The following is a 20,705-nucleotide window of genomic DNA, read 5'->3' as shown; positions in this document are numbered from 1 at the left end:
TGCTATAGAGCTCTCAGTCCAACGACACCAACTGAAGAGAGCTATGCAAGAAATGCCACCAGAGGGTGTTCTGGGGAACATGGCAAGGACACCAGCTCTCACTACTTCTATTCAACATTCATATGAAAGTTCTAGCCAGAGCTGTAAGAAATCAGGTATACAGGCTGGGGAAAAAATAACATTTTTTTTTCTTTTTTATTCTTTTTTATTGTACTGGGAATTGAACCCAGGGGTGCTTTTCCACTGAGCTACATCCTTAGTCCTTTCTATTTTTTTTTAATTTGAGAAGATCTCACTAAGTTGCTGAGGATCTTGCTAAAGTGCCGAGGCTGGCCTTAAACCTGCAATCCTCCTGCCTCAGCCTTCCTAGTTGTCTTTAAACTCACAAATGACATGCTTGTCTATTAGAAAATATAGAATACATGAATTCAGCAAAGTTGCAATTTACAGTTATTTATATCAATAAATTTGAAAATATTTAAAATAAATTCTCAAACCTTAAAACACTATGTATTATAGCCTCAATGAACAAAATATTAGGAGAGAAATTTAACAAAAGATATACAAGGGAGAAAGGTACACTCATACATTGCTGGTGGGATTGCAACCACTTTGGAAAGCAGTATAGAGATTCCTAAGAAAACCTGGAATGGAACCACCATTTGACCCAGCTATCCCACTCCCCGGTTTATACCCAAAGGACTTAAAATCAGCATATTATAGTAAGGCAGTCACATCAATGTTTATAGCAGCTCAATTCACAATAGCTAAACTATGGAACCAACCTAGAAGCTCTTCAACAGATGAATGGATAAATAAAATGTGGTACATATACACAATGGAATATTACTCAGCCTTAAAGAAGAATGAAATTATGGCATTTGCAGGTAAATGGATGGAACTACAGAATATCATGCTAAGTGAAATAAGCCAATCCACAAAATCTAAAGGCTGAATATTTTCTCTGATAAGTGGATGCTGATCCATAGTGGGGGGTGGGTAGGGAAGAATGAAGGAACTTTGGATTATGCAAGGGGAATGAGGGGAAGGATGGAGCAGTGGGGATGGGAAGGACAGTAGAATGAGACATTATTATGCTATATACATGTATGAAAAACATTTTTTTAAAGATATACAAGATCCCTACAATGAGAACTATAAAATATGGTAAGAGAAATGAAGGAAAACATAAATAGATGGAGATAAGTACATGAGAAGATGTTTATCATTAGCCTACAAATGCAAATTAAATTGCAGTAAGATGCCACTTCATATTTCCAGAACAGTTAAGATCAAATACACTGGTGAGGACATGGAGCATCTACAACACTTCTACACAATTAGCAGAAGTACAAAATGGTAGAACTAGAAGGAAAAACAATTTGGTAATTTATTAAGAAGTTAAATGCACACCTTTTTTTTTTTTTTTTTTTTTTTGGGGTGCTGGGGATTGAACCCAGGGCCTTGTGCTTACAAGGCAAGCACTCTACCGACTGAGCTATCTCCCCAGTCCCTACACCTATTCTTTAAAAAAAATTTTTTTTAGTTGTTGATGGACCTTTTTTTTAATTTATTTTTTATGAGGTGTTGAGAATTGAACCCAGTGCCTCACACATGCTAGGCAAGCGCTCTACCACTGAGCTACGGCCCCAGCCCAAATGTACACCTATTCTTTGGTTCTTTTTATTTTTTGGGTATTGAGGATTGAACCAGGGATACTTTACCACTGAGCTGCATCTCACCCCTTTTTATTTTTTATTTTGACACAGGGTCTTGCCACAGGGCTGAGGGTGGCCTCCAACTTGCAACCCTCCTGCCTCAGGTGCACGAGCGCCTGGATGACAGGTGTGCACCACCAGGCCCAGCTAATGTACATCTACTGCATAACCAGCAACCCTACTTCTTGGTATTAACCCTAAAAAAGGAAAACATACATACGTGAAAACATTGGCATGAAGGTGTAGACAGCAGCTTTACTCATAAAAGCTCCAAATGGGAAACAAATGTCCCATCAAGAAGAAAAGACATCTGTGGAAGAGTCACGTGATGGAATACTACTACGCAGCAATAAAGAGGAATGGAGTGCTGATACACAACAGGACTGAAGCTCAGTCCACTGGAAAAGCTAGAGAGTGCACATGCTGTACAACTGTACTTTCATAACCTTTTCTGGAATAGGCAAAACTGGTCTCTCATAATAGAATCGGATCAGAAACTGACTGTGTGGTGAGGAAGAATTCACTTTGACAAGCACAAAGGACCTCTCAGGTGATGGAAATGCTGTGTGTCTTGACTGGAATACTGGTTGCATGGGTGGATATGAATTTGTCCAGACTGATCAAATCAGTTTTTTGGTTTTTTTTTTATACTGGAGATTGAACTCAGGGGCACTTGACCACCAAGCCACATCCCCAGTCCTATTTTGTATTTTATTTAGAGATAGGGTCTCACTGAGTTGCTGAGCACCTCACTTTTTGCTAAGGCTGGCTTTGAACTTGCCATCTTCCTGCCTCAGCCTCCTTGGTTGCTGGATGACAGGTGTGCGCCATGTGCCCAGCTCAAACCAGTTTTTTATATCAGTGTTTATTAAAGTACAAAATAGTCATTAAAGACATTCTTAATAAAATGTCTTCATTTTATTGTATGAAGTTATACTCCAATAAGGTTCTTTTTTCTTTCTTTTCAGTGCTGGGGATAGAAACCAGGGTGTCAAGCACACTAGGTACACACTCCACCCCTCAGCTGCACCCCAGCCAGGGTGAGTACAAAAGCCTTTGGTGTTCTTCCAGACCTGCTTTGTTTATTTTGGTTTGGGGTCAGAGATACAAAAGAATTTAACTCAATGACTTTTAAGTATCTTTAAATTGCACACAGCACATCCAAGTAAGGCACCTTGAATCTTAAAGCATCAGCTCTAAGCTCATATTTTACAGTGAGGACCCTGGGCAACTATCCTGATTTCAAGTCCAGCATTCTTTTCACTGTTTATGTTGATGCTATAAAATCTACAGAGCAACTTACATCATTGCTATTGAATTATTACTGTGCTCAGAATCAGCAGTTAAGGTTAACGTGTGAAGTGGACGTGGTGGCACATGCCTGCAATTCTGGAGACTCAGGAGGCTAAGGTGAAAGGATCACAAGTTTGAGGCCAGTCTCAGCAACTAAAGCCGTAAGTGACTTAGTGAAACCCTATCTCAAAATAAAAAACTAAAAGGGCTGGGAATATAACTCAGTGGTGGAGGGTGTCTGGGTTCCAGCCCCAGTACCAAAAAAAAAAAAAAAAAAAAAAAGATTACCGTGTCATTCTTCCTGTAAGAATGACAGATTTAGAAAATGATTATTTTGAAATTCTCAATGAAGTAATGTGTTCTAAATAATAATCATCCATGAATGTTAAAATCATTAAGTGAATTTCAGGGAAACTTGAGAATATTCAAACTCAGGCTGACAAACTCCTAAACATACCCATCAAGCATAACAACTTTTATGGGACAACCAGATATTAGGACCCTACTGATGTGACAGAACAGGAAGCAGGTAGAACTAATGCCAAAATTTAAAAAACTCCAAACCCCAAATTGATCAAGAGTCTCACTGAGTTGCTAGTCTAAATGTCAGTTTTCAGGAATTACAGACAGAGGAAAGTGTTAACTCAAAGATAGAGTCAGTGAGATCCCAAATGTGGGTAACTCTCCAGGAAAAATGACCCTATGTTTCTTCCACACATGAATGGCTTTAAAAAACTGAAGATGGGGTTGGGAGTATAGCTCAGCGCTATAGAGCATGCTTATTAGCATGTGCAAGGCCTTGGGCTCATTCCTCAGAACGAAAGAAATAAAAAATAAAAAAGATGGAGGAAAAGGAAGAGGGAGAAAGAAGAGAAAGAAGGAAGGAAGAGGAGGAAGGGAAAAATGGGAGAGAGACTTTATGGGACCTATTCAAATGTGAAGTATGGATCCTGGTTGAATATGTATTTGAACAAAGAAAAAGGCATTTTTAAGACAAATGGGGAAAACTTAAGAGAGTTCAGTCATTAGATGCTATTAAGGATATATTGTTTGTTCTGTTGAGCGTAATAATCTTATGGTTGTTTCTAAAAAGTCCATATCTGATAGAGACACACTACGAAGTATTTATCAGTGAAATGATACATATTGTCTTGGATTTGCTCTAAAACACTTCAGAAGAAAACATGTTTGGATGGGGACTAAAACAAAAATGGCAGAAAGTTAATGACTGTTAAAAGTGAGTGACTGTTATTATTCTTTTTGTGTGCATTTGAAATTTTTGTGTATTCAAAAATTGAAATTTTATGTTTTTAAAAATCCCCAAGAATTTGGGTTGGGGCTGGAGCTCAGTGGTAGAGTGTGTGGCTGGCACCGGGTTTCATCTGCAGCACCACACACATGACAACTATTCCCAAGCATTCACGTGCCTCAGAAAGAGGCAGAGGCAGTTTGGATGAAGCGACATTGGAGTCTGACTTTCTCTTTGGAGCGAGCTGCCACCTCCCTCCCTCAGACACACAAAGGAACTTCCACCCCAAGTGGACTGCCTCCTGTGACCGCGCACTCCAGGACTTGCTGGAGAGTCAGATCCCACCCGCATAGCCATAAGAAAAGGAAACGCACACTTCTGGCACTGCTGTCTGGATTCTCACAGCTGATGGGCAACAGCGTGCTCAGCTCCAGATCGGTGACCATCTGCCGAGACTCTGCCAGCAACCGCTGAAGCTTACTTGTAGGTGAAAAGTCTTCCTGGAAGGATCAACAGTTTGAGCATTCATAAAATTGAGAAATATTGTTAAGTGTTTATTTTACAAATACAACTTTTAGGCAAAATTGTAGCTGTTAATATTTGATTTTAGATATTGCAAAGCAAAGACACCATTAGAATAATCAAAATTCCTTTTATTTCTTAGAACCTACTCAGTTAAATAATGTGACATTAACAGAATTTGTTACAATGAAGTAATATCCATTTGACAGAAGAATCCTAACCACTGTTTAGCTTTCCTAAATAAACTTTTGAAGCCAAAATTAGCAGATCCAAATATTTGCATATGGGGACTTCAACACTAAGGGCCTGTAAGTTTTTAGGACATATAGATGTGCTTTCGCTTATTCTTGTTACTGTTCAATTTAGGGAGCTGGGGAGCTGGCTCAGTGGTAGAGACTGGCCTACCAACATAGGCTCTCAGTTCCATCCTCAACACCACAAAAATAATAAAATAAACAAAAAGACACAAAATGGCATCATATAACGTTTACGTATGTACTTTTATGTAGCTAAAGTATAAAAACAGTGTGTAATCAACTTCAGAATGGTGGTTAACTGGGAGGGCCTAGGGAAAATGGCAGGTGGGATTCACACTTTATTTCCTCATAATGAAAAATAAAGCAAATGCCCCAAAATGTAAACATTTGGTAAAGCCTAATGTAGGTGCACAATTGCTGGTTATACTGTATTCTTCTTCTTTTTTTAGTACTGAGGATTTAGCCCAAGGGGTGCTTCATCACTGAGCTACATCCCCAGTATCCTCCCTCTTTCTTTTTTAAATTTTAAGACAGGACCTCACTAAGTTGCTTAGGCCTTGCTAAGATGCTGGGGCTGACTTCAAACCTGCAATTCTCCTGCCCCAGTCTCCCAAGTCACTGGGATTACAGGTGTGCACCACAGTGCCCAGTTATATTCTTCATTTTTCTAATGCTTAAAATATTTATTTGCTAGGCATAGTGGCATACACCTGTAATCCCAGTGGCTTCGGAAGTTAAAGCGGGAGAATCCCAAGTTCAAAGCTAGCCTCAGCAACTTAGCAAGACTGTCTCAAAATTAAAAAAAATAATAATAATAAAAAAAATAAGGTTGGGGATGTGGCTGACTGGTTAAGCATCCCTGGGCTAAATCCCCAGTACACACACACACACATACACACACACACACACAATTTTTTTTCATTGTAAAGGGCTGTCTCCAAGGATCCTTAGAACAACCATACGAGCAAAAGGCTTCATACCTTTCAAGGGGGCTGCTGTTTGTATATATTGTACAAATATTTACTAATTAAAAGTAAAAGCAGGGCTGGGCTTGTAGCTCAGTTGGTACAGCGTTTGCCTGGCAACGTGTGAGGCACTGGGTTTGATCCCCAGTACCATGTAAAATTAAATAAATAAAATAAAGGCACTGTGACCCTCTACAACTAAATAAAAAATATACTTTTAAAAGAAGAAATAAAAATAAAAGCAGAGTGTGAGAGCACACACCAATAGTCCCAGCTATTCAAGAGGCAAAAAGATCACAGTTTTTTTGATTCTTCGGACTGAACCCAGGGACACTTTACCACTGAGCCACATCTCCAGTCCTTTTTATTTTTTATTTTGTCTTTCTAAGTTGCTGAAGATCTCACTGAGTTACTGAGGCTGGCCTCAAACTTGCAATGTGGCCAGCCCAGGCAACTTAGACCCTGTTTCAAAAATAAAAACTAAAGCCAGGAGTGGTAGTACACACCTGTAATCCTGCAACTCAGGAGGCTGAGGCAGGAGGATAACAAGTTTGAGGCCTCAGCAACTTAGCATGACCCTCAGCAACTTATCAAGACCCTGTCTCAAAATTTAAAAAGCGCCAGTTATGGTGGCACACGCCTATAATCCCAGTGGCTTGGGAGGATGAGGCAGGAGAATCGCAAATTCAAAGTCAGCCTCAGCAACTTAGCGAGGCCCTAAGTAACTCAGTGAGGCCCTGTCTCTAAATAAAATACAAAAATAGGACTGTGGATGTGCCTTAGTGGTTAAGTGTCCCTGAGTTCAACCCTCAGTACCAAAAATAAATAAATTTTTAAAAATAAAATAATAAGTACTAGGGATGTAACTCAGGGGTAAAGGGCCTCTGGTTCAATCCACAGTACTAAAAAAATTAAAATAAAATAAATAAATTCAAAAGGGCTGGGGATATGGCTCAGTGGTAGCATGTTGCCTAGTATATGCACAAAGCCCTGGGTTCAATTCCCAGTTCTGCAAACAAACAAAAAACAACACAACAAAATTAATCTGGACATGGTAGCACACACCTGTAATCTAAGGGACTCAGGAGACTGAGGCAGGAGGATCAAGTTTGAGAGGTCATTCAGGGAAAACTTAACATGACCAGGTATCTTAAAAAAAAAAAATAAAGAAAGAAAGGCAGGCTAGGGGTGGGTAGCTCAGTGGTAGAGTATCCCAGGGTTTAATCCCCATTACCACACACAAAACATTGATATACCTACATATTTATGTATCAGACACCTGAAAGGCCCAAGGGGCACCTTGTCTAATGCTGACTGATGTTTAAAGAAAACAGTGATAACTTAGACTTTGATTAATCACATAATCCAGAGAAAACATTGATATGTGGGATCCAGTCCTGTATAAAGCCCATTAATATAAAAATAATTGAGCCTGTAATCCCAGTGACTCTGCAGATGGAGGCAGGAGAATCACAAATTCAAGGCTAGCCTCAGCAGCTTAGTGAGGCCCTGTCTCAAAATAAAAAATTTAAAGGGCTGGAGATGTAACTCAGTAATATAGTGCTCCTTGGTTCTAACCCTAGTAACACACACACACACACACACACACACACACACACACACATACACACACACACATACAAAGCTGTAAAAACTGAGCAGATACAATAGGTCCTGGGTGGGCCTGAAACTATTTCTCGTAAGTTCTCAGGTAATAATGTTTCTAATTTGAAGAACATTTGAAGAACAAAAATTCCTACTCTCAACAACTCCATTTTCCTTTTTTTCCCCTTCCTCCATGCTGTGTAAAAAATCATAATAGGGAAATGAAATCTTTGCAAAATTAAATTTACTGAATCAAAGCTTATTTTTCCTGTTCATTATCTGAAATCAGACCATAAACCCATTTTAATTATCTTTTTAAAAAGGAGAAAGACCTTTTACTTAAATAGCTTCTAATTGAGAAAAAGTATCCATCCTGCTGTAGTTTCTGAATCTTCACAGTACAGATGCTGGGAGACAACACACACGACCAGAGTCAGTAGGAAAGCCTAATTTTTGTGCTCTAATATCATCCACAGCCTCATGCTAACTTTCTCGTTAGTGGAATGGAAGAGTGGAGATTTAAATTTGCCATTCTGGTTTCCTGGGAACTCATCAGGGTTAGATGTTTTCTTTTTCTTTCTTTCTTTCTTTTTTTTTTTTTTTTACATTTTTTCCCCCAAAGTTTTACTGAGGTAAAATGGAAGTACAATAAAATACACATATTTGAAGTATACAAATTGATCAGTTTTGACATGTATGCAACCAATACAATCAATATTAAAAGCATTTCCATTACTTATTTTTAATTTGAAATCATGCAAACTGTGTTTCAACATGATTTACTACACTAGAAATCAATCAATTTAAGATATATAGAACCCCACCCCCACATGTCAACTATTTCAAAATTAAATGGCACACTTATCTCAGAGGTCAAGGAAGAAAGCACAAGAAAAATAAATGAAAAGTGCTTTGAACTAAGTGATAATAAAAGCTTAATATATCAGGCTCTCTGGGATGAAAACAGTATTCAGATGAACATTTATAACAACATACTTGTATCAGAAGAAGCTAAAATAACAATCAAATTACTTTCAAATTATGTAGTAGGAAGGAAAAAAGTAAAAGTAGAAGCAGAACTATATGAAGTAGAGAAGAAACAATACAACTAAAATTTGATAAAAATCAAACAAGTCAAATCAAGAAAAAAGTACAAACACAAAATTAGTATCAATGGAAAGGGAACTATTAAAATAACCCTACAGATGCTAAAAACAAATTAAGGTAATATTACAATTGCATGCCAACATTCATGATAGATTACATAACATGGTCTATCTTAGAGAAGGATCCGTGTGCTGCTGAGAAGAAAGTATATTCAGTCATTGATGGATGAAACACTCTATGTGTCTGTTAAGTCTAAATTATCAATTGCATTTTTTACTTCTATAGCTTCTTTATTTAGTTTTTGTTTGGAGGATCTATCCAGTGGTGAGAGAGGCATGTTAAAGTGGCCCAGCATTGGGCTGGGATTATGGCTCAGTGGTAGACTGCCTGCCTAGCACATGTGAGGCACTGGGTTTGATCCTCAGCATCACATAAAAATAAAAAAACAAAGCAAAGGTATTGTGCCCATCTACAACTAAAAATATTTTTTAAAAAAGTCACCCAGTATTATTGCGTTGTGTTCTATTTGATTCTTGAAATTGAATAGGGTTTATTTGATATACATAGATGATCCATTGTTTGGGGCATAAATATTTAGGATTGTTATGTCTTGTTGATGTATAATTCCCTTAAGCAGCATGAAATGGCCTTCTTTGTCCCTCCTGATTAACTTTGGCTTAAAGTCCACTTTATCTGACATGAGGATGGAAACCCCTGCTTGTTCACATGATCCATGTGAGTGACATGTTTTTTCCCAGCCTTTCACCTTCAGTCTGTGGATGTCTTTGCCTATGAGCTGAGTTGGATGTCTTCTTATATAGTAAAGTCCTATTTATTATACGTTCATCTGTATGCACATCTCTGCAGAGAGATGTCAATAAATAAGGACACTAATATGTTACCTTGTGTCTCTGGTGACTCTGCTTTTGGCAGGGGTTGTATTTGGAGGAAGTAGTGGCTGAGGACAAGCAGATGGGTGATATTTTCTGGGCATATTTTCTGTATTGCTGTTGGTTTTTATAAAACAATGAACATATATCAACTTGCCAAAAAAAAAAAAAAAAGCAATACAATTTTTCTTCAAAGAATTTTACAAAAAGAAACTTAAAGTTCTATAACTTGAAAAACTGAGGAATGGCCAAAATTATGTAATAGTACTACAGAAAAACTAAAGCATGTTGGATAGAAATCTTGAGTAAACTAAGAGTTACTAAGCAAAACACAAACCTTTTTGCTGGATGACGCTGCATCTTTGTTGGTTAACAAACCCTTGGATGAATTACTTTTATCAGGAGGGGCCTCTGTCTCATCCTCTTTTAGGGCAGATTTTGAAGAACTCAAACAGTGGGAATGCTGGATGGCAATTAGCTCACTGTGATAATAAAACCAAACAGAAACAGATTATCTTAAAGCAGTACCATACATGTATCATACTTAAAAGTATCTCAAGAAGACAAAACATGTTTTTTAAATGAAGAAGCTTTGAGGATAATATTGGAAATGAATGCATTGTTTGCAAATAAGAATAAAAACAATATTTGTATTTAAGGTAACTATAGAATAGGAAATTTCCCTCCCCCCCACAAAATAAATGCAAAGAGGGTGTGCTTAAGCACGCCACAGGCACCAAATTCACTCTCCTGACATGATAGGAAAGAAGGCAGATTATAGTCCTAGGGATAGGATTATCCAAAGGGAGGGGAAAAATTAATGCAGAGTAAGGTTAAACGTGTGGAAATGTTAGGTTTCTGGTTTGAGAGGCCAATGGCTGTGTAAAGCCTCTGTGAAGGTGGAACGGCACCACAGCGGCTCCCAAAGCTCCCACAGTCACTGGGTCTTAGGGAACACAGGGAAGAGCAGGTGCCCATGGCCTCTGTCTCCACAGGCAAACCTCTTCTTGTCAAATGGAATGGGGGCATAAATGTGAATATTTTACTTAGATAATAAAGTGGACATACAAGCTCTTGTAATCTAGGGAAAAACGGGAAAACACAATTATCTTTCCTACTTAGTTGCGTATCTGTCATGTGATGTCTTGGCATGTGCCTCCACTGGCAGGGCAAGCAGTTACCTCAGTTACAGTAAGTCAGTCAGGTCAAAAGGGCCTTGGAAGGAAAGGTGATTCTGAATTTGTTTTACACATACAGTTTAACATATAAATTATATTTTCATATGCCCCTCTATGCTCTCAAAACTATCCAATGCAAGCTTTCCCCTTAACATCAATGTTCTTGTTTAGTAGTGACAAACAGGACATTGTGCCCTACTGATTACTTGCAGTCATCCAAAGATCTTTAAAAACCAAATATGACTAGATGACATTTAATGCAACAACCAAGTTAGAAAAGATATTTTTGCAAATGGCAGAATATGATTTTTAAAGGACTGAAGCTTCTAAAAGGGTCAATACTCCAAATAACGTAAGTACCAGAAAGAAATTTTAAAATGAAAGTCAATACAATAATTCAAATAAGACTCTCAATATAGAAACATCATCCTTTCTGTATTTTAAGATCTAAGCGCTATGCTTTGTTAAAAATAGCTGACATTATTACAGTGCCACTCAACCACAAGATTCAGCAAATCTAACAATAAGATGAACCTGAATAATTCAGCCTCTGCTAATATCTAATCCATTTCATCTCTAAAAACCTAGTAACTTTTACCAGTTTATTAAATACAAATATTCTCTTATATGATAAAAAAAAATGGGGAGAACCATAAAGTTGAAAACAGACATTAACTGGGTCCCAAGGAGAAGCAGTTGGATATGGAATATACCAAGTCACCCTGGATAAGGGCAAAAAAAATATTTTGATATGGGGTCCAAATAATGCAGTATGGACACAAAAGGATCAGCTTGTCGATTCCAAATAGATCCTGGGGTGAGGAATGCTCCAGAGCAGCATTCCACTCTGCACAGTGACCCGCCCACCTGTGTTTTAATAAAACATATCTGCCCAACTCATAACAACTGGTTTTGTTTGAGCCAAGCATCTGCCTCAGGAGTCGTCCTCACTGAAATCTAAGACAGCCTTTGCCCCATCAAGCACTCTGCTGTGGTGAAGGGTAAACGGTCTGTCTTAGGTTTCTTTTGCAAACACTGCTTTTGGTTTAGCAGAAGGCACGGGGTGGCTACTGGGGCCCTTGGTATTTCCACAGCCTGGCACACGCGCTGCGTACTGGCACGCAGATGTGGATCACTAACCTTGCCGAGGAGTTGTACTTTGTTGCACTGACGCTTCCTGAACAAGTGCACACAGATTTGTGGCGAACGATTCTTTGCATTTTAGAAGGCTTGAAGATGCTCATCCACTCCACGTCAGACATGTGGCCTGGGGCTTCGATTATGAAGTTACTTGGGTGGCAGCACTTGGACTCCCACAGGCCGCTGTCAGTCTGACAGCCTTCACTCCTGGGGCAGCATGAGACCTCAGCCCTTTCTGTTGGCTCATGGCAGTCCACATCCAGCTTTTGGAGCGGCTTTGAATCAGAACAGTCGGCCAGGCCCAGGTAAACACTGACATCATGCCACTGCTTTTCATCAGGTAAAGATGCCGAAGTTTCTAAGAACTGCTTCTCTTCATTCTGAAACCTAATTCCACTACATTTTGGTGATGTTGCATGGACCTTGCACATTGTGATTTTGTTTTCAGGTTCACTCTGGATTTTTCCGCCCAGAGACCAAGACTTTTGTTTCTCTATTAAGTCTTTTGTAAACAGAGATGAGAAAGCAATTATACTTTTTTCCCCTGATTCAGTATTAATCTGTAGTTTCTTCCCTTTGCATACCTCACAAGAAATCTTGTCTGGCCTATTTTGCTGAGCCAATGTGTCCTCAAATTTTGGGTCCTTAATTGGTGACTTCTGATTTTTCTCCCTCTTAGCATCGACTTTTGGGTAGTTATTGTCAAGGTCTGACAAACACATGTCTCTGCTATAGTGGCATTACAAAAAAGGAAAGTTATAAAACACTTGATATCATTATTCTAAGTATTTCCCAAATGCCTCATTAGTAGAGCTAAATCCCAGTAATACCCATTGATCTGATCTGCAGAGCCCACCTCCAGCCTGATCTCCTCCAGGAAGCCTTTCTGACCACCAAGCCGCATGCACTTCCCCTTTCCCATTCTTAACTTCTACTGTACTTACTGTCTAAGTGACCAAAAAAATGTCAAGAATACTACCTAAATGTGACAAAACCTTTTGGCATATCTTACTTTAAGGTTTCTCATGTCATATGTATTCAGGTATTCTGATCTGTATTGTTCTGATCCCCTAAAAAATACAATTCTCTCCTTTTAAAATGGCACGTAGGCCATTTTATGCTTTTTAGAAGTAACCTCAACTCACCAAGTACCTCCCAATGGCACTGAAGTGGAAAGAGGAAAAAGCACCAGTATGTCAGGGGATTCTGCCGGCAAGAGAACCCTAAGTGGAACTGGTGTCTACTGGCAGCGGCAGCAGCTGGGGCCACAGAGCAACAGGATAACAACCTCCAGCAAAGGATTCAGAAGGAGAGTGCAATAAGCACCGGAGCACAGCTGGATCTGGTCTCACTGCCGTAGCAATCATTTACACCCCCTTCCTGCAACTACTGACCCCACTACTTTTTCTTCCAGAGAGAGGAGATGCCATCAGTGTCAACCCAATCCAGATCTGAGGAACTTCTCTAATCCCTCTTCCTTTTCACGGCTTCTTGTAACATTTCTGCTTGGAAAAGCAGACTAAATTTAATGGTGGTTTAGTTATTTATATGCCTGCTAAATTAAACCATACTTTATATATTTATACTTTAATTTTACAGAAATTGGTTTCATTCCCACACTGCCTGTTACAAGTTAGGGAATAGGTCTCCTATTACTAAGGCAAACAGGAAAATCAGGCCAAGGGCAGAGATCGCCCTCAGTGCTGACCTCCAACTGCAGATAGCAATGCCATTCTCTGACATTATTTCTTTAAGGTAAGAATCAAGTCCTGTGCATCTTCCTATGTCCTATTCCTGGCCCAGTGCCTAAACACTGTGGGTGCTGAATGAGTAAATAACTGAATGAAGGATTAGATTTCCTCTGGCATATCTTCTACCCAATACAGATCAGGTCTAATTATTTTACTTTTATCAAGTGGCTAAATTAGAATCATGCCTAAAATTTTTAGATGGGTCTCACCAGAACCTAGGACTATAATTACTATTAGCTCGCATATATTTATTTCCTACTACATGAAGAATGGTGGTAGGTCCTGGCCTGTGGTAAACACAAAGAAAATACCAACCCAAAGAAGAAATAAAATCCAAGATCATAGTAATGGCATGTGCTGAGATTACCTGGATGCCAGGGTCTTCGATTCCTCAATCTTTGAGTCATATATCTGTATTAATTCCTGAGAATTCTCCACATTGAAGTTAAGAAACTGCAGATCACTCTGTTGTTTTACATAAATCTGCCATAGATAGTGATAAATCAATATAAAATGTAATAACAGAACTAAATTGAGGCAACGATTTGTCACCTTCAAACCTTGCTACGTTAGATAGTTTGCTGGAGAAATGTGCGTTGCTTGCCTTTACTTTCCCTATGTTCACACTAATACTTGCTAGGGTAGCTGACTTTAAATTACCATAGGCAAGACTTATCTGCTATGCTAAATGTATGTTTAGCATAGTCAGGATTCCAAAAGTGCCAAAGACAAAATTAACAGGCAAACCAACTTCTTAATCTGCTCATGAACATTTCCTTCCTAATAGTGAGAGAAGGAGAGCTGGGCACATACCTGTCTCAAATTATGCAGTTCTGAATTTGTACGTTCTTGCTTTGACTTTGCGATATCCAGTAACTCATCTTTCCTCTTTTCTCTCTCTACTATTTAAGAACAAAAATTATTAAACATTGTTCATCAGCTGTATCAACATAAACTTCTCCATTTCCAACAAGTTAATAACTAGCACTGTTGTTGTATTGTTCCTGAACTTAAAAACTGCAGAATGCCTGACTGGGAAGAGCTTTACTCTGTGATTCTGACTAGATTCTTCATCAAATGGACAATCTCAGAATATATTTCGTGTTAAGTCAAAAAAGAATTCAAGGGGCTGGGGTTCTGGCTCAGTGTCAGAACATGTGCCTAGCACATGCCAGCACCAGGTTCGACACTTAGTACCACATAACAAATAAAATAAGGGCATTCTGTCCATCTACAACTACAAAAATTTTTTTTTTAAAGAATTCGAACTTATGTGTGTTTATCTATGTCTAAAAAAGTCTGAGAGCTAACAAAACGACAAATTATATAGTCATATTGTGTGCATGTACAAGAATGTAATAACCAATGTGTTCTATATAGATTCACCAATACAAATATATTTTTTAAAAAGTCTGAGAGCAAATATGCCAAGGTCATTTTTAGGAGTTGAGGTTGTAGCTACCTACTCAGCATACATGACACCCTGGGCTGAATCCTTTGCATTAAAAAAAAAAAAAAAAAAAAACAAGAGCAATATAGCACATGTGACATGTGTCATCCCAGCTACTCCACAGGCTGAGGCGGGAGGATCACAAATTTGAGGACAACCTCAGCAACTTTTTTGAGACACTGTCTCAAAAAAAAAAAAAAAAAAAAGGTTGGGATGTGGCTCAGTGGTAAAGCACATCTCTGGGTTCAATCCTCAGTACCAAAAATTTTTTTTCAATAAAGAGTGGAAGTGATGCCCATGGTGTATCTGACTCTCAGGTGGTCTCAATTCCTACCTCTCATATTAATAGCATCTTGACATATTAGATATATTACCAATGCTTAAAGATACTTATTTTGAATACAGTCTGGCCCCTAAACAAAAGCCAACTACTTTGGGTAATTTTAATTACATTTGAACTTTGCCTTAATCTCTGATTTTAGAAGAACCTACCATTGCCTAAGAGGTAACTCCACCTTAAATATCAACCTTTCTTTAGTCTGGACAGTTTCTACACAGCTGAGTTTAGCTGAGATCAAAGTGGAGGGGGTCCATCTGCGTTCACAAGTTGATCACAGAGCACCAAGAGCTGGCGTGCTCTGCGGACCACTGCCTGAGCAAGCAGCCTGAGAGCGCAGTGAAAAAGGTGCCAGAGCGCTCCTGCCGGCCCTGCCCTCTGACTGGGAGCCTAAGGCAAGTCCTCAAAGAAGCCCCATCTCCACAGCTGTCAGGACCAAGGAAACGATTCTCTTTGCAAACTCCTTATGCAAACAAATGAAGCATGTCTCTCAGCCCATGGGAAGAACTTCATCTTCAACAAAAGGAAAAAAAAATTGAACTTGGAAGTAAAACTGAAAGATATCTTCTGAGTTCAAATAAAATGTGTTAAACCAGGCACAGTGACTCACACCTGTAATTGTAGCTACTTTGGAGGCTGAGGCAGGAAAATTGCAAGTTCCAAGCCAGGCAACTTAGTGAGACACTGTCTCAAAATAAGAACTTTTTAAAAAGGGCTGGGGATGTAGCTGAGGGGTACAGCAGCCCTGTGTCCAATCCCCCGTACCAAAATTTTAAAAAAAAATGTGTTTCACAAAATGTATTACAGTATTATTTAACAAATTCCATACACTTTTCCTAGTGACATGTAATAGGATGCATAAGTAAAGAATGATGTGTCAAAAAGAAAGGAGCCCTGACTGGGGCGGAGGTTCACAGCTGTAGTTCCAGCTACTCTAGAGGACTGCTTGAGCCAAGAGGTTCAAAGCCAACCTGAGCAGTATAATGAGACTTTGTCTCAAAAAAACAAACAAAAAGAGACTGTTAAAATGTCCCATAAACTTTTATTTTTTTCCTTTGATATTTCAGGGCATTTTATTCATAACATTTGTGTAGTACTAAATTCTTTGAGGGCCTAAGGGCCTCTAAGAATTAGTAAAACTCCTGCACACAAATTCTGATCCAGATTCTTCAAATTCAATAGTAAAGCCAGGGATATGCTACATCTTTAGTGACATGCTACATCTTTAGTGACACAAAAAGTAACGTAATTTTGAGCTGGCAATCCGGGAAATAATGGAAATAGTGGCCTCTGGTGGCAGAAAACTGCATTTTCCCCAAAACCTTTTTTTTTTTTGGTGGTACTTAGAATTGAACCCAGGGCCTCCTATATGCTTAGCAAGAGCTCTGTCACTGAACTATAGCCCCAGCCCTTTCTAAAACAATTGTATTTTGAGGCGGGGTCTTGTTTAGTTGTCCGGGCTGGCTTGAAACTTGCAATCCTCCTGCCTCAGTCTCCTGCTGAGCAGCTGTGATTACAGGTGTGCACCACCACACCTGGCTTCCCCCAATCTTTAATCATAGATTAAAATTAAGAATTTCATTGTATTTGAAAAATCGTAAATAAAATAATAATGCCATGTTTCCCCCTGGAGGGGTACTGAGGCTAGGTAAGAGTGTGCCAAAAAGTGTCAATCTAATTTTCACTTGGAACTTTACCTCCAAATCTATCTTATTCCTAATACTACCGAAATGAAAGTCTAAAAAACCTGGGCTGTTAAGGTTGTAAACAAGCTCTGTAAATCAGAGATTCTCAACAGGGAGTGGGAAAGGACAGGCCATCCATCACTAGTGGAAACTCTGGGGCAGTTTGCATGTTTTGCATGGGGCAACGTTACACATGGGAAACTTGCTTATCAAGGAAAATTCTTCAGCATTCTTATTTTAGGGTCATACTGATGCATATGAATATGCATAAACTCAAGAAATACACAAGTATTTTTTCCAACTGCAGTAACTACTAGAGGTAATTAATTTGCAAAATTGGAAAAATACTGAGTTCCTAATTTTTATTGAGAATTTGCAAAATTATAAACATCCTTCTTACCAAACATGGTGGTGCATACCTGTAACCCAGCAATTTGGGAGGTTGAGGCAGGAGGACTGCAAGGATGAAGCCAGCCTCAGCAACTTAGTGAATACCCAGTCTCAAAAAAAAAAAAAAAAAAAAAAAAAAGTGCTGGGAATGTAGCTCCACAGTAAAATGCTTGTCCAGCATGTATGAGGCCCTGCATTACATCCACAGTATAATCAATCAACAGATGGGAAAAACAAATTAGTAATGGATAAGTAAATAAACAAATAAATAAGTGGGCTGGGGATGTAGCCCTGTGGTAAAGCACCCTGGGTTCAATCCCTAGTACCACAAAATAAAATAAACCTCCTCCTTATATCAATACATAAAATTCTTTTCGAATGAACTTTTTTTTCTTTTTTGTTTTTTTGAGACATGATCTTGCTCTTGCTGAGGCTGGTCTCAAAACCACAATCCTCCTGGTTTAGCCTCCTGAGTGCTGGGATTACAGGCTTGCACTACTGCACCTGGCCTAAATGAATTTTAAAGGAATATTATGCTTTCAGTGAGAAGAAGAGTCATAGGCTCAGTATAGATCCTCATTTCACAGAAAAGGGAACAGTTACTTGGAAGCTTAATTACAATTAAAATTCCCTGCCTGGTCCCTCACCAATTCCTCAAAGGGCAGTTAAAAACAAAACAAAACACAAAACCAAACCTGTTTTGAGACAAATGTTTCCATTCAGCTGTCATAGCAGTACAAAGAAAGTTTAGATTACTAACATTGAACTATTCAATCACTTTAATTATTTATTTTTACCAGTAAAAACCAATTCGTTGTGCAGGCAACTTTTCTCTTGCTTAAGGCGAATGATCTCTTCTCGCTGTTCATTATTTTCTGTTGTCTTTTCGGTTAGGTCCTCTTCACAAACAGAAGGGAAAAAAGTCCTCAAATAAATACTGGTTTCCTAGGAAGTTCTGCACTATGAAGAATTCTCATATCCTCAGCACAAACTTCCAATTAATCTGAAAGCCAGATGCCAGCCATTTTCCTGGCAACAACACTGGTCCAAGGCTTTGCTACCTCTTGTCTGGCTGGTCTCCCTGCTCTGGCCTTGCCTCCCCTGCTACAGCCCAGCAGACACACAGCAATCTTGAGAAACAAACTGCATGTCATTTCTCAATAAGAAGTCCTCCTAGTGAACTTGGAAAGAAGTCGAAACCCCTTACTGCAGACTGCACAGTCAGTGTGACCAGGCTGCGTCCCTCCTCCTCGCCCTCTCCCACTTCTTTCCTTTAGCTCCCAGAACATGTATGAAGTAAAAGGAAAAATAAGTTTGACTTTTTGATCTCTGTTCCTGGCAGAGACCTAAAACCCCGGTTATTCTGACTTCTGTCACTGGAAAGCAGCCTTTCTTGACTGCACCAGAGTTTTTGTTAATGAGGTTGCTTAGGAAGGATCCCCAGGTAGTTTCCAGATGGGGCTGGGCACAGCAAGACCGAGGGATTAAGAGAAAAAGGGAAGCAGGCCTGGATACTGAGCTCTATAAAAATTTCTGAACAGGAGATTTGAACTTTGAGGGCATCTGGTTTAGTGAACACATGGAGATATTCGGGTAGCACCTCCAGGGAAGGAATGGGAGCGCCAAGCATGGATCCTGGAGCCACCTCCTCCGCCTGTTGTTCCTGAACTGAACCTTCATAATATACCAGAAATGAAGGTAAAGTGCTTCCCTGAGTTTTATGAGCCATTCTAGAAAACAATCCAACCCAAGGAGATGGTTATAGTCAGTTGGTCAGAAGTACAGGGACCTCCTGGGATTTCTGACTGGTGTCCGAAGTCTGCCTTTAACAATGGGGTCTAAATCATGCGTGGTGGCACACACCTGAAATCCCAACGACTCCGCAGGCTGAGGCTGGAGGAATGCAAATTTGAGGCCAACCTTGGCAACTAAGGGAGACCCTGTCTCAAAATAAAAAATAAAAAAGGAACCAGGGATGTAGCTCAGCAATAGAGTACCCCTCAGTTCAATCCCGCTACCAATATCATAACCGTCATCATCATCATCATCATCATCTGTGGGATCTGACACTAACTCCAGGTAGACGGTGTGGAATTGAACTGAACTGAATTTTTGGACATTCAGTTGGCATTGAAGAAATGGAGAATTTGTTGGTGTTAGACAAAAAAAAAGGAAAAAAAAAAAAAAAAAGAAAGAAAAGAAAAAAGAAAGTTCCAACCTTAAAACCCACCCTGGTGCTTCTGTATTTTTTGTTTCTTCTGCCTGGAAGCGTTTTTTTGTTTTGGTTTTTCAGTACTGGGGATTGAACCCAGGGTACTTTACCACTGAGCTACATCCCCAGTCCTTTTTAAATTTTTTTATTTTGAGACAGGGTCTAAGTTGCTGAGGTAGGCCTAGAACTTGTGATCCTCCTGCCTCAGCCTCCCAAGTCACTGGGATTACACGTGTGCACCACCATGCATGGTCTGCCTGGAAGGTTCTGGCCCAGGTCTTCACATGGGTAGTTCTGCCCACTGTCCAGTTTCAGTTCACATGTTAACTCTTCAAATTTGCCTTCCCAGTCCAATGAGACTAAATGAGTCTATTTCCAACACTCTCTGTTCTAATTCCTAATACCCTACTTTTCTTCTTTTTTAAAGTACTGAATTTATAAAATACTTATAATACATAAATATTGATACAACAGACCTTTTTAAACTTGAATATTTTACCTACATATGTACCGAACATTCAATAAACACTGAATACCTACAATGTATCCCTGAACTATCAACTGTTGATTCAAAGGAGAGGACAGAGTCTATGTCCACTAACACAGGGCTCATAATGATTATAGTCTTAGCAGAAGCTACATATGAAGACAAGATCTATGATATTTACCATAGGTCAAGGTCAAGATTCAGAATGCTGAGTCTTTCAAATTAAATCGTCCAAGATAAAATTTCATAATTTCAGAATTTTTTAGTTGAAAGAAATACAAAAAGTCATTTGTTCAGGAACATGCAGGAATCTCTGCACATCACTCTCTTGCTTGGTACGTCCAGGAAGAGGACCTTGCTGCCTCCTGAGGCACTCCACGCTACAGAGAGGGCTACAGAGAGGCAGAGTGACTGCCACGGTTCTGCTGCTGCTTCTAAGGTGGCCTGTTCCACAGTAGGGTCAGTCCTC

The 20,705-nt window shown here is 39.3% G+C and overlaps 1 protein-coding gene and 1 pseudogene across 6 annotated transcripts in view; both read right to left on the bottom strand.

Moving 5' to 3' along the window:
- Window positions 1-20,705, bottom strand: part of Ccdc62 (coiled-coil domain containing 62) — a 38,764-nt gene that overhangs the window by 5,684 nt on the left and 12,375 nt on the right. For 3 of the 6 annotated variants that reach the window (XM_047562754.1, XM_047562755.1, XM_047562757.1), the window contains 6 exons: window positions 18,335-18,436; window positions 14,489-14,577; window positions 14,043-14,158; window positions 11,925-12,653; window positions 9,944-10,088; window positions 4,635-4,760 (listed from right to left, as the gene is read on the bottom strand). In XM_047562754.1, coding sequence (XP_047418710.1) covers window positions 4,635-4,760; window positions 9,944-10,088; window positions 11,925-12,653; window positions 14,043-14,158; window positions 14,489-14,577; window positions 18,335-18,436 — 1,307 coding nt within the window. The remainder of the gene's footprint in view (window positions 1-4,634; window positions 4,761-9,943; window positions 10,089-11,924; window positions 12,654-14,042; window positions 14,159-14,488; window positions 14,578-18,334; window positions 18,437-20,705) is intronic. The other 3 variants (XM_047562759.1, XM_047562756.1, XM_047562758.1) reach the window with 3 other exon arrangements.
- On the bottom strand, window positions 5,969-6,110 carry LOC124992003 (uncharacterized; annotated as a pseudogene).

The sequence above is a fragment of the Sciurus carolinensis genome, chromosome 8 (genome assembly GCF_902686445.1).
Source record: "Sciurus carolinensis chromosome 8, mSciCar1.2, whole genome shotgun sequence".
In the NCBI taxonomy this organism is placed as follows: Eukaryota; Metazoa; Chordata; class Mammalia; order Rodentia; family Sciuridae; genus Sciurus; species Sciurus carolinensis.
Note: the sequence above shows the minus strand (reverse complement) of the source record. Positions and strands in the feature narration are given on the sequence as shown.